This window comes from Lepus europaeus, chromosome 15 (assembly GCF_033115175.1).
Source record: "Lepus europaeus isolate LE1 chromosome 15, mLepTim1.pri, whole genome shotgun sequence".
NCBI lineage: Eukaryota > Metazoa > Chordata > Mammalia > Lagomorpha > Leporidae > Lepus > Lepus europaeus.
In genome coordinates, this window is record NC_084841.1 from 91,976,251 (window position 1) to 91,990,421 (window position 14,171).

At 56.4% G+C, this 14,171-nt stretch overlaps 1 protein-coding gene across 1 annotated transcript in view; it reads left to right on the plus strand.

Moving 5' to 3' along the window:
- The window catches only part of SERINC5 (serine incorporator 5), an 85,999-nt gene that overhangs the window by 66,234 nt on the left and 5,594 nt on the right, over window positions 1-14,171 (plus strand). Inside the window, exons 6-9 of the mRNA XM_062212497.1 lie at window positions 306-517; window positions 3,711-3,806; window positions 7,256-7,382; window positions 12,444-12,510. Of these exons, the coding sequence (XP_062068481.1) occupies window positions 306-517; window positions 3,711-3,806; window positions 7,256-7,382; window positions 12,444-12,510 (502 nt within the window). The remainder of the gene's footprint in view (window positions 1-305; window positions 518-3,710; window positions 3,807-7,255; window positions 7,383-12,443; window positions 12,511-14,171) is intronic.

The following is a 14,171-nucleotide window of genomic DNA, read 5'->3' on the forward strand; positions in this document are numbered from 1 at the left end:
GGCCCACACCCGTCACATTGCAGCATGGAGAAGCCGAGTGGAGCCTGTGGCCACTCACTGTAGTGGATGAGGGCGCTTGAGTCACCAATAGGATTCTTCGAGTGTGGAGGGAAAATCCCAAGCTCGATCCGAGAGGGTTGTGAGTTAACCAGCATCTGGCTCTGCCACAGAAGCTGACATGCTGGGTCCCCCTGCACCACACAGACGTGGTGGCCTGGGGCTGGCGGCCTCCGCCGAGCCCGAGGGAAAGGTGGCCTCGCTGACCAGTGTTCTCTCTCCCCTCCTCCCTGTGTCCGGAGAAACAGGAACGCAGGCACGGCCAGCAACAAGCTGTGGTACGCCTCGCTGGCTCTGGTGACGCTCATCATGTATTCGGTCGCCGCCGGGGGCTTGATCCTCATGGCCGTGTTTTACACACAGAAGGACGGCTGCATGGAAAACAAGATCCTCCTGGGGGTCAACGGAGGCCTCTGCCTGTTCATCTCCATGGTCGCCATCTCTCCCTGCGTCCAGAAACGTGAGCACGTCTCTTCATTCCTCCGCTGTTCCACATTCCCGTTCTGCCGAGTGTCGTTGAGCAAACCCAGCGGTTTTTCTGGAAACCAGGCCTGTTCCGGAGTTTGCCTCGCATGTGGCAGCAACGGGACAGGCAGGACCCCAGGCTCCTGTCCCCGCCGCACGGGGCTGCCTGTGAAGGCTGCACACGCCTCCCGGCTAAAGGGACTTGGAGGAAGGAAGTGGTGTGCGGGGAGGCCGGCGTGCAGGGAGGCCGATGTTGCTGGCACTAATCACGCTCCACCGGGAGCGCCCCGAGTGTGTGCTCAGAGTGGGGTTTATGAGCTTGCCCGTCGTCTCCGTGTGAAGCTTGAGTGACAGGGCTGCAGAAGCAGCTGTCATCTTTGACCCAAGGCCATGGACCGGAAAGGGGACAGCGTGGTCAAGGAGTCAGGAAGCAGGAAATCCCACCGCGGCTCGGCCTGCGGCTCCCCTGCCTCAGACCCCGGTTCTTAGTGTGGCCAGCACAGCGGAGAGCCCGGCCTTGCTCAGAAGTGCTTTAGAAAGTGCAGGTGTCCATTGTCCTCGACACGCTCCCCACGGGGTCCGATGCTCCTTGGTGTTGAAGTGCGGGTGACATTCAGGTTTTTAGAAGGGAAAGGAAATTGTACCAAGTCCATAGTCCCCTTGAGTCCTTTTTTTTTTTTTTTTAAGATTATTTATATGAAAGTCAGTTACAGAGAAGGGGAGGTAGAGAGAAAGAGATGGAGAGAGTTTTTCCATCTGCTGGTTCACTCCCAAATGGCTGTAAGGGTCAGGGCTATGCCAGACTGAAGTCAGGAGCTTCTTCCGGGTCTCCCACAGGGGTGCAGGAACCCAAGCACTTGGGCCATCCTCCACTGCTTTCCCAGGCCACAGCAGGGAGCTGGATTAGAAATGGAACAGCTGAGACTCCAACCGGCACCTATGTGGGATGCCAGCGCTGCAGGCAGCAGCTATACCACCTAAACCACAGTGCCACCCCCACCTGGAGTCCTTTCTAAAATAATGGTTTAAAAAGGCAACCAGAGGCTGGCGCCATGGCTCACTAGGCTAATCCTCCACCTGCAGGGCCGGTACACCAGGTTCTAGTCCCGGTTGGGGCGCCCGTTCTGTCCTGGTTGCTCCTCTTCTAGTCCAGCTCTCTGCTGTGTCCTGGGAGGGCAGTGGAGGATGGCCCAAGTGCTTGGGCCCTGCACCTGCATGGGAGGCCGGGAGGAAGCACCTGGCTCCTGGCTTTGGATCAGCACAGCGCCAGCCATAATGGCCATTAGGGGAGTGAACCAACGGAAGGAAGAGCTTTTTTTGTGTGTCTCTCTCTCACTGTCTATAACTCTCTCTCTGTCTCTCTCTCTCACTGTCTAACTCTACCTGGCAAAAAATTAAAAAAAAAAAAAAAAAAAAAAGGCAACCAGAAGCAAACCATTGTTGAAATCCATAGTGCTAATAGTGTTATTTTCCCATTGCCTGTAACTGCTCAGTTAGAATGTCCTTTGTTAAATCCTGCCTTTAGAAATAGGTGTAACAGCTTGAAATATTTGGCTTGCTGCTATTAGTTGCTAAAGTAAGACTTAGTCCCTTGTCAAAGAACCACATTCTAAAAGGATCTATTCCTGTACTTTAGTCAGTAATTAATTTAATAATAATACTGGAAACAAATTCCATTAGAAGGAAGACTGGGTAAAATCGAATCCTTTCCTGCCGGCAGGAATTTCAGCAAAACATTTCAACAGCAAATACAAAGTCTGCTTCCTTCCTGTCCTGGTGGCTCTGATGTTAGGTCCACTCAGTGTAATCGAAACATTGTGGCTTTAAAAGCTCCTCTCTGGGAGAATGTAGAACCTTAAGGCTTCCCTTTGAGTCTGCATGCATACTGGCATTTCCCCAGTGCTCCGAACAAGTGTCTTTTCCATTGCCCTACAACTGCTTTGCTGCCGTGCCATGGATGGGAGGTGGCTCATGGCCCTGTGCAATTCGGAATATACGCTCCCTGAGGTCTGTTTTACCACAGTGGGCTGTGCCGTTCTCAAGTAGTGAGGGTAATCTTTTTCCTGACTGCATGACTTAAGAACTAATATTACAGTTTAGCCTCACAGTTAGAGACCTCCACCCCACATCAGTGCCCTGGGTTCTCTACCTAGTCTGGTTCCTCACACTAGCTATGGAACTAGGACATGCTTCTCGAAAGACTGTCTGCTCTTTCTTTCTTCCTTTTTTTCCTTCCTTCTTTCCTTCCTTCTTTTCTTCCTTCTTTCCTTCTTTATTTCTTTTTTAATGATTTATTTATTTGGCTGAGTTAGAGAGGGAGAGACAAAGAGAGAGATCCTGTAGCTATTGGTTCACTCCCCAAATAGCCACAATAGCTGGGACTGGGCCAGTCCAAAGCCGGGATCCTGGTGCTCCATCTGGGTCTCCCACGTGGGTGCAGGGACCCAAGCACTAGGGCCATCTCTGTCACTTCCCAAGTGCATTAGCAGGGAACTGGGTTGAAGTGGAGTAGCCGGGACTTGAACCCAGTATGCCACAGTGCTGGTGTCTGATTGCTGTTTATACTCTCATTTCAGGAAGTGTTTGTGGGGCAGCATTTGGGCCTAAAAGTTAAAGTCCTGACCAGGAGAACTGCACCCCATATCAGAGTCCTGCATTGGCTTCTGGGATTCCTGACTCCAACTTCCTGCTAACGTGCTCTCTGGGAGGCAGCAGGTGCTGGCCCCAATAGTTGGGTCCCTGCTGCCCCTGTGGGAACCAGGATTGAGTGCCTAGCTCCTAGCTTTGATCTAGCCCAGCCTCAGCTGTTGCAGGCGTTTGGGGACTGAACCAGTGCATGGGCACTTGCTCTTTGTCTCTCTTCCCGCTTGTCCAATAAATAAATAAAAATAAAACAAGTAAAGGAGCTCATGTGATAGCCCGGGTGCTGAGGGAGCCGGGCAGTGTGTGAGTACAGGTGTATGTTGATTTGGCAAACTCGGCATCTCTGTAACAGCAGAATCAGGCTTGGCTGTGACCCCGTCCCCACATGGTGTTCCAGTTTTGTCTGAGAAGCACCGCACATCCGCTGTTCCGGGCACTCTAGTTGGGGGGCGTGGCCCGGGAGCTGGAGGGGAACCTGTTTTAAGACACATGCTGGCTTGCCGTGCGAGGTTAAAGGCTGTCTCCGCTCCGTTCGTCTCCTCCAGGACAGCCGCACTCCGGGCTGCTGCAGTCGGGGCTCATAAGCTGCTATGTCACCTACCTCACTTTCTCGGCGTTGACCAGCAAGCCCGTGGAAGTCGGTAAGCCGGCCGTGGGGAGGGGCTGAGGGGCTGTGGGGCGACCACTGTCCTTCGTGGAGGAAGGAGCTGTTGTGTAAATACCAGGGATGCAGCCAGTGGCAGGAGAGAGCTGCTCTGGGCTTTGTCTTGAACACCTGGGCTGTGACATGAGGATTCTCTCTGAGCCCTCTGCCGGGTGGCGGACATGCACCGGGGCTGCTGCCTGGGTCTCCCTTTGGGACTTGCTGGTCCTAATACACATGTACTGCACTGCGTATTCCAGGAGAAGTTTTGTTTCCCTTTGTTAGGTTCCTTCAAGTTGGTTAATTTCTTTTTTACAGTATTATTTACTTATTTTTAATTACCCGAAAGCAGACAGACATAGGTCTCCCATCATCAGCTGGTTCGTTCCAAAAATGCCCACAGCCAGGCCAGGCTGAAGTCTGGAACGCTACCCAGGGCTCCCTTGTGGATAGCAGGGACTCAAGGGAGTGCTTGAGCCGGCACCTGCTGCCTCCCCGGATGTGCACCGGTAGGAAGCCGGGATTGGAAGCAGCAGCCAGCACCAGAACCCAGGCACCCTGACGGTTCACCAAACCGCTGCACCACACACCCATCCCTTATTTTTCTTCAGCTGCTACTTTATGTGAGAGTAGCAGAGAAAGTGGGAGAGCACGCAAGTGGGAGGGGGGCGTCTGCTGGCTGCCGGAGCTCAGCGCTGGTGCCGACTGCCTTTGGCAGTTTACTGACGCACGCCGCAGAGGCAGGGGGAGCCCGGCCGCCGGGCTCTGCTCCCAGGGAACTCGCACATGGGCCCTTCCTCTTTCAAATTAGAATTTTGATTATTACTTGAATATGGTAACTGAGTTAGAAGGTTCCTGTTTTAGGGAGTGTTGTGAAAACTCCGTGAGGCAGGGTGTCTGGGTGTGGCTTACGACATCCTTGGCACGCAGGTAGCTGTTGTTCTAGAGTAGCTGTGGCCATTATTTAAGAGTGTTCTTTTTAAAAAGGTTTATTTATTTACTTGAAAGGAAGAATGACAGAGAAAGCTTCCACCTGCTGGTTCACTCCCCAAATGAGAGGACAACTGGGACTGAGCCGAGCTGAAGCCAGGAGCTGGGAAGTCCATCCTGGTCTTCCACGTGGGTGGCAGGGACTCGAGGCATTGTCCACTGCTTTCCAGTGGTATTAGCAGGGAGCTGGATCAGAAGCGGAGCAGCTGGGACTTGAACCACAATCAGAGAGGGAGTGCCAGTGTGGCTTAACCCACTGTGCTACTACGCCAACCCTAAGAGATTTTTATACTGTATTTTAAACTATATTTTTAAACTATAAAAGCATGATTGTATCAAGGTGTTAAATGCACCCATAAACCTTGTCAGTTCTGCAACCAAAATTTTCTAAGATTTTTATTCCTAACCTCATATTTTATCATCTTTATATTTATCCATCTTCTCTGTGATACACACACACACACACAAACATTTGTAAATATGTATATGTTTAATCTCGTGTAAATCAAGTTAAATAAGTGTTGCCTCTTTCAAATAGAAAACTGAAGTTGTCTTTTAACTTTACAAAGCTAAGCCTCTATAAAGTGGAAAGATACAATCTATACACATACCATCTGTGGTAGCATTTCGTAGCTGTTTGTAGGGAAGTGATACAGTTGGAGGTCTTTCATTAAGTCCACCCTGGATTTAATTTTACAAAAACCACTCTTGACTTTTATGTTTATTTAATCATGTCTCTTTAAGAGTTTCTTTTATGTTGACAATTAATGGAACATTTCGGAGTAGCTCGGAGAAGACATTTTCAGGGTTCCCAGCATGGGGAAGTGACGGACGTCTGAGGTGACGGGGGTGCCAGTCACCCCGACAGGTCCTCGCATATTGTGAGCCTATAGTGAGCCACACCCAGTGCCCCACAGTACGGACCTGACCAGCCCCTTACAAAGGAGAAGAAAAGCAGGCAGGCGCTGCGGCCAGCGTTTCTGTTAGACGTTAACCTCTGGTTTCACTGAACGGAGTCTTGTTTACAGCTTTTCTTTTTTTATGTCTGAAACCCAGGAAGAGTTTACATGTAATTTCAGATGCTACCACACCTAGACAGCAATGTTTGTGTTGTTGGATTTCTCCCTGGCCTAAGAACAAAGCCTCCTCAGAGCCCTGTGCACACAGCCCCGTGGTCGTCTCTGCGTGGCTGCACACACGTGGGCTGGGCGTGTCTGTGCCTTGCTGTCTGGGTGGCCCCTTCATTCCCCTTCCCCTGTTTGGGGCGTGGGGCCCCTCAGCCCTGGCTTGGGTGTGGAGGTTTGAATTCTGCCTGTTCCACAGAAGGTGAACGACAACTAATAGTCACCACACAGAAACCTTTCTTTGTAGCCTTGCAGTTTCTTTAAAGGCTTATTTATTCACAAGGCAGAATTAGAGAGAAGGACAGAAATAGGTCTTCCATCCGCAGACTTGCCCCCCACATGGCTGCGGCTGCCAAGGCTGGGGCAGGCCGAAGCCAGGAGCCAGGAACTCCATCCCAGTCCCCCACACAGGCGGCAAGAGCCCAAGCACTGAGACCGTCCCCCACTGCTTTCCCAGCCATTAGCAGGGAGCTGGATGGAAAGTAGAGCAGACAGGACTTGAGCCAGCACCTGTATGGGATGCCGGCACCGCAGGCAGTGGCCTCACCCGCTGCCCCACAACACTGGCCTCAGCCTGGCAATTTTTTAAAAAAAATCCAGACCCTGGCCGGCGCCACGGCTCACTAGGCTAATCCTCCGCCTTGCAGCGCCGGCACACCGGGTTCTAGTCCCGGTCGGGGCACCGGATTCTGTCCCGGTTGCCCCTCTTCCAGGCCAGCTCTCTGCTATGGCCCAGGAATGCAGTGGAGGATGGCCCAAGTGCTTGGGCCCTGCACCTCATGGGAGACCAGGAGAAGCACCTGGCTCCTGCCATCAGATCAGCGCGGTGCGCCGGCCTCAGTGCGCCAACCGCGGCGGCCATTGGAGGGTGAACCAACGGCAAAAGGAAGACCTTTCTCTCTGTCTCTCTCTCTCTCTCACTGTCCACTCTGCCTGTCAAAAAAAAAAAAAAATCCAGACCCCCTCCCCTTCCCAGCGGGTCCCAGGGAGTCACGGGGGTTGTGGCGCTGTGGCTAGGCTAGGGGGCTGCGGGATTGACAGAGTGTCCGTGGCTTGCCCTTTCCCTGCCGTTGGCTTGGTACCGATGAGCGGAGGCTCACTGGGATGTTCCGGGTCCGCCGAGCCCTGCAGCTGCGCCGGGCACCCTGCGTTGTTTCCCACGTGTACCGCGTCGCAGTGGTCCTTGGTCTGAGAGGCTGGGGGGTTCTAGTACAGGGTTCCTGTTCTGAGGGGCCTCAGGGAGGTGACTCCTCTCCTCTCGGGTGGGGAGGGGACCGTGCAGTCCGCCGGCCACCCGGTTTCACGGCGATTAACTGGCTGTTGTCTTTACAAGCTCTGGATGAGCATGGGAAGAACGTTAGCATCTGCGTCCCCGACTTCGGTCAGGACCTGTACAGAGACGAGAACCTGGTCAGCGGCCTGGGCACCGGCCTCCTGATCGCCTGCATCCTGTACTCGTGGTGAGTCCTGGCGTCGCCCGAGGCCACCGTTCCAGGAGCGGAGCGGAGCCCTCAGCAGCTGTGGGGCAGTGAGCGAGAGAACGAGAGTGAGCGAGGGAGAGGGAAGGCAGCTCGCCACGTGGACCGGCTGGGTCGGCTTCTGTGTGCCTCCTGGTGTCGCCGTGGGGCACGTAAAATGAACGTGTGGCACACGGCAGCGCTGTGGCCTCATGTCTTCTGAGGCCGGTGGGTATGAGTTCCCACAGCACTCCTGGAGGGCAGAAGGGCGTAAAGTGAGGACGAGTCGCGTGTGGGGACTTCAGAGAGCCATGGAGAGTGGAACCGAAGGTAAGTTTGTTTTGGTGAAAAAAGTTTGAAATCACGCAAAGGGAACATCTTCCAAAAAAAGCCTCTGAAAATGCATATTATAAAAAACCGCAGGGGCCGGTGCTGTGGCATAGTGGGTAAAGCTGCCACCTGCAGTGCCCACATCCCATATGGGCGCCGGTTCTAGTCCCGGCTGCTCCACTTCCGATCCAGCTCTCTGCTATGGCCTGGGAAAGCAGTAGAAGATGGCCCAACTCCTTGGGCCCCTGCACCCATGTGGGAGACCCGGAGAAAGCTCCAGGCTCCTGGCTTCAGATCAGTGCAGCTCCGGCTGTTGTGGCCAATTGGGGGAGTGAACCAGTGGATGGAAGACCTCTCTCTCTGCTTCTCCTCTATGTAACTCTTTCAAATAAATAAATAAAATGAAAAAAAAAAATGCAGGTAGAGGCAGTGCAGTGGCATAGTGGGTTAAGCTGCCTCCTGCAACGCCAGCATCTCACGGGCGCTGGCTTGAGTCCTGGCTACTCCGCTTCTGACCCAGCTCCCTGCTCCATGCTGTGGCCATCCTGCGCATGGTGCAGGGACAGCAGGTGTCCCTGCCCTGGCCGTAGTGCCACCGCACAATCAACCGGCGTGAGGTGCGAGTGGCCGCACCCCCGCCGTGGTGTGGGAGGAGAGAGACGAGAAGGGAGCACTCACCGCTTCAGGTCGTGTGTCTCGCTGGGAACTTTGCCTCTCTTGGAAGCCTTTCCTTGTAGGTTCGCTTTGTTGTTTTGCGTTCTCACGTTTGAGTGGCTAAGAAACGCGGCTTCTCTTGATCATCTTCCCTTTGCGGACACCGAGCCGCCCTGGCCACGACAGTTTGTAAGGACACTGGCATTTTCTCTTACAGCTTCCGACAACTCCAGCTGTCGGGGGGACAGAGACACAGAGGTTGAGGGTTTGCGCTGTGCTTTGGCCACCGGATGCTGGCGTGTGTGCGTGTGTGTGCGTGTGCGTGTGTGTCCTATGTCTCCCCAATTTAAGCTGGTGGTGTCTTGCATCCAGTTCGTTCTCAGCCTGTCTATGACAGATGACAGCGTGTCCTTGTGGTGAAAGGGACCTGGTGACCACTTTCATTTTTATTCATTCCTACTGTGTGTGAGGCAGTGAAGGGGATTCCGGCCTGGGTCCACGATGGTTTTCGGTGGAACCATCACACCACCAATTGTGGAATCCTCAGTCTTAGCTCCTCTTGCCTTCCTCTTTTTTTTTTTTTTTTTTTTTTTAATAATTAGTTGATTAATTTGAAAGGCAGAGAGAGTTCAAGAGAGACCTCTGTCTGTTGGTTCCCTCTCCCAATGCCTGTGATAGCCAGGGCTGGGCCGGCCAGAAGCCTGGAGCCAGGAACTCCATCCAGGTCTCCATGCGGGCGGAGGGAACCCAGGTACTTGAGCCGTCACCTGCTGCCTCCCAGGGTGTTAGCAGGAGGCTGGATTCGAAAGTGAATCTGGGACCCAAACCCAGATGCCGCAGTGTGGGACACGTGTCCTGAGCTGTGTCCTGCCGGCTGCCACCGTCCGCTCCACTGCCCATTTTGTTGTTGCTTTATCTATTTGGGAGGCACACAGAGAGAGGGAGAGAGAGCTCCTACTCGCTGATAGGAGCCCGAATCTGGGTGCTCGGAGCTCAGTCCACGTCTGTCCCGTGGGTAGAAGGAGCTCTGTTATGAGTTGCCACCTGCCGTCTCATGGGACCTGCGTTAGGAGGAAGCTCTAAAGGGAGTGGAGTCAGGACTCAGACCCAGGCCGCCGTGCCCAGCTCCCGAGGAAGCGTCCCTCCCTGGGTCTGGGGCCGTGGGGCTGTGTGGGATGGGGTAGCACCGCAGGCTCCGTTGGCTTTGGCACAGGCAGGTAAAATGGGTTTTTTTGTTTGTTTGTTTGTTTTTTTGACAGGCAGAGTGGACAGTGAGAGAGAGAGACAGAGAGAAAGGTCTTCCTTTGCCGTTGGTTCACTCTCCAATGGCCGCCGCGGTTGGCGCACTGCGGCCGGCGCACCGCGCTGATCCGAAGCCAGGAGCCAGGTGCTTCTCCTGGTCTCCCATGGGGTGCAGGGCCCAAGCACTTGGGCCGTCCTCCACTGCACTCCCTGGCCACAGCAGAGAGCTGGCCTGGAAGAGGGGCAACCGGGACAGGATCGGTGCCCCGACCGGGACTAGAACCCGGTGTGCCGGCGCTGCAAGGCGGAGGATTAGCCTAGTGAGCCGCGGCGCCGGCGGTTTTTTTTTTTTTTTGGGGGGGGTTGTAAATCAGGCGAGGAGTGAGTTCGACACTGAGCCAAGTGTACAGGATGATTGCCTTTTTGGATAAAATACAGCTGGGTATGCACATGGGAGACACCGGAAGAGGTGAAGCCGATGCGGCACTGGGCCGGGGTCAGAGGTTCACACCTTCATCCTCCTCTTCCTCTCACTTAAAAGAGTTTGGTTCTAGGCCGTGAGCAGCGTCTCCCTTCGCTTCTGTGATGCTGGGGACAAACTGTGAAGGGCCAGTGATCAGAGTAAAATCCCACGTGGCTGTGGGGCGCTGACGCCTGCCTGTCTGTGAGATCAGACTCTGGGTTGCCCCAAGTCCGGCGGCCGCAGATCGGGCTCTGGGTTGCCCCAAGTCTGGCGGCCGCAGGTGCACTCGCTGGACTGGCTGGAGCCAGATCTTCACTGCCTCCAGCAGGTGCAAAGCCTCTTCCAGCCGCCCTCTCCTCCCGGACTGAGGCCCACCGTGGAGGCCAGCAGGGGCTCACCAGCGCTCCCTGAGCTGTCAGTCTTCCTTGCTGACAGGTGCTGCTTCAGTCTGTCCAAACACAGCGGGTGGCGACTGTGGGTGATCAGAGTGCACCGCTGGGGTGGGGTGAACCCAGCACAGGGCGGCAGCCGGCAGACAGGCAGGCATGGGGTGGGCCGGGGGCAGCCAAGGGCTGTAATCGCCCGACCTCTGTGGCCAGGCAGGGGCCAGCGTGGAGCGGGTTATCAACAGCCCAGCCCGGAGTTCACAGGGAATTCAGACTTCGCAGGGCCTCCGAAGGGAAGTGTTGCTGGGGTGGCGGTCTGCCCCGGCTCGGGTAATGAGAGGGTGGCCGTGCAGGAGGGGGCCACCCTGTCTGCAGGGAATGTCACTTGACCCCGATTACAGGGCTGTCCAGAATTCCCGGTGGAGACTGCGGGCAGCGTGTGGATTAAAGGGAAAGGTCTCCACCCTTCACACGCGGCCACGAGTGCGTGGGGTCTCTCTCTTGCAGGACATGGAAGCACCAAGGCCCGTGAGCCCTCCCCCCACGCCGGAACACTTCCTTCGTGAGGGGGTCTCTGTGTCAGGGTGGAAGGCAGGCTTGGCCCTGGCGCAGCTGCTGTGAGGGAGTGACAGCCTGGACCCCATGGGGGCCCTTCGCGGCCTCCTGGCCATGTTGCCCTGTAGCCCCCTCCCCCACCAACCCTCAGGCTTACGGCTCTCAAATCTCCTTTGCCGGAGCCAAGGGAGGGGCTGCTTGCTCGTGTCCCCCCTCCCCCCATTCCCGTTCTTCTGGCACTGCTGGGGCCGCGGCCTGTTCAAGGCGGCAGGAGAGGCCGGTGCAGGACACAGGTGCTGGAGCTGCTCCCTGGCGTTGTCGGCTTTAGTTGAGCCTAAGAGAAGTCGTCCCCTGGCATTTCTTGTGAATACCAAAATGGGCAAATGAGGGCTCCTCCCGAGGGCCCCTGGCCTGATGCTGCGGACCCTGTGGAAGTCAGGTGTGGGTGCTGGGGGGAGCCCGGCTTAACGGAGGAAAGCTGGCAGATCGAGGGGCTGATCCTTCTCGCAGTGTGTTCTGGGCCCGCTGCTTGTGTTGGTGGTTGTCTCTGTGTTGGGAAGCCTGCCCCTGCCTAGCCCACCAGGTGGAGACCCTGTACCAGGGCACATGTGGCCTCCCCCGTGTCCTTAGGATCCATGTGTGGACAGTGGGAACAGGACTGGACTTGGTCACCCACGGGCTGTGCCGAGAACCTGTCCTGAGTGCGGGCCTAGAGGCCGCGTCTGGGCTCTGTGGTGCGGAGAGCGGCCCGGGCTTCCCGAATTTTCTGTGAGCCAGAACAGTGAAGCCAGCACCAGGGGCTCCCACACCGGGCATCACTCTGCCAGTGTGAACCAGCTTGTGGGCGGGATGAGGAGAGGCGTGTTTTGGTTGTCACGACTTCTGGGGTCCTGGACAAAGGCAGCAGAGGCAACATGGTGTTGCCCCCTTGGGACTGTCTTGGGGGAGGGGTCGTGGGTAACCCAGGAATGCTTTTGTGTGCTGCAGAACAAGCATTTGGGGCTCTGTAATACCCCGAATGTAGAGGATAAGACCCTAGGCTGAAAGATCTAAAAGCTTTAAATTTTTTAAAATTTTATTGTCATGCGTATTGACCAGGGTTGGGCGGGGAGAGGGAGGGGAGGCAGAGAGCTTCTATCCATTGGTCCACTTCCCACATGCCCACAATGGTCAGGGCTGGGCCAGGCTGGAGCCAGGAGCTCCATCCAGGTCTCCCACGTGGGTGCAGGGGCCCATGCATTTGGGCCATCTTCTGCTGACTTCCCGGGGCATTGACAGGAAGCTGGATGGTAGCAGAGCAGCCAGGGCGCTCGCCAAGCCACGCTTCTCAGCCTCTGTCCTCTGTAGGGGTCAAGTGCATGGCAGTCTACTGCCTTAGCTTCCCGCTGTCTCAGTGAGTGGCTGTCGCCTGCTGACTCTCTGTCTGTCTCCTAGCTTGACATCGACAACAAGATCAAGTTCGGATGCCCTGCAGGGGCGGTACGCGGCCCCGGAGCTGGAGGTGAGTTCCTATCCTTCTCCTCTTGCTCAGGTGGGGTGTGGGTTTATCATGACCTGCAGCTCCAGGGACCCCGGGTTGTAGTGGGGCTGGGACCTGCAGCTCCAGGGAGCCCGGGTTGTGGTAGGCTGGGACGTGCAGCACTTGCTCTGTGCCTTCATCTCTTCGGAGCTCCCGTGTACAAGTTTGTTTCGTCCTATAACCCAGTGAGGTGCTGTTACCTGCAGCTGACTGAAGGGAAGCCCAGACAAGTTAAGCCGCTGGAACGTGCGGGTTTGGGTTTCCAGCAGGGAAGCCGTGCAGTCTGTCCGCCTCTGCCGTGCCCGCTGCTGCACAGGAGCCCATCTGCCGTGCCCGACCCCTGCTGCCGCCCTTCCTGCCGTCTGGCCTCTGCTGTCGCGGTAGCTTTGTCTGGATGAAAGAGCCTGGTGTCTGGCTGGGGTTGGTCCCCCTGCACCTGACCTGCAGACAGTGAGCCATTGCACAGGGTGGTGGTTCTGCCAGCGTCACTCACAGCTCCCTGGTCACTAAAAGGGGAACACTGATGGACTTGAAAAGAGTGGGCCCCGGAATGTCTAGAAGGCCGGCCTTGTTCCCGGCGCTGGCCGAGAGGCCGCCTGCGGAGGCCGGCTGGCTGCGGCGTCAATGCCCCTGTTGTGAGCCAGTTGAAGCTCAGAGAACAGCGAGTGCATGGGAGGTTAAAGCGAGGATGCCTGCTTCTGTCTGCAGGGGGAACTGAGCAGCTGGAGGGTGTGGCGGTGGCGGGGGTTGGGGGGGGGGGGGGAGGCTGTGCCCCTGTCGCAGGCCCCAGGACGAGCATCGCGAGTGGATTCGTGATTGATCTGAGCCTCCGGCCTCTGTGACAGGGTCCTTGTCACACAGGAGGGACACCGGGCTTGGCCTGGAGGCGCCTGTGTGGGATGAAGACCCTCGTGCCCTCCGCTTCGTCCCTGGTTCTCTGGGTACAGAGACCTCTGGCGACTCTGTCAGCTGGGTCCTTCTGGCGTCATGTGACAGTTGGTCCCAGCCTGGTCTTGTTAACAGTTAAGCTGCTTTGCATGGGGAAGGGACCGGAGGCCACAGAGGCAGCAGCCCATGCTGTCCATGGCCAGGTCAGCAGTGGTCTTAGTGGAAAATGGGTCCCGAGTTCTGTGGTTTCACCGTCCCCTGGTCGTCACCCGTCATGCTCTTGGAGTCTCCGACCTGTGTGTGTGCCCTGCTCGGTCACTGGGTTAGCAAAGCGGCTTCAGGTTTTGAGCTGCCTGGCCTCAGTGTCCTCCACAGAGCAGGGTGGTGACCCCAGCCTCTGCAGCTGAAGAGGGTTGCACGCAGGGGCCTGTGCGGCAGCACAGCCACCTGGGGCCCGGCTCGGGTTCGCTGCGTTGCAGGCTGAGCTCGCCAGCAGCAGGTGCTATGGCAGAGTTGGTGGTGTGGGCTGTTCACTTGGGTTGGGCACGGTGAAGCGGCCAGGCCGTGCAGGTGGGGAGGCCAGCGCTGTGGTCCCCAGGCCGCCTCCATGGCCTCTCGGACCTGTCCCTCATCAACGTTGCCCAGGCGACTGGAGGGGATCCGGTGACCACCTCTGTGTCCCCAGGGTTTCGCAGCACACGTGGGGGGAACAGGTGCCTGTTGAGGGGAGGCACATGTGGCCCGGTGGGTGGGCG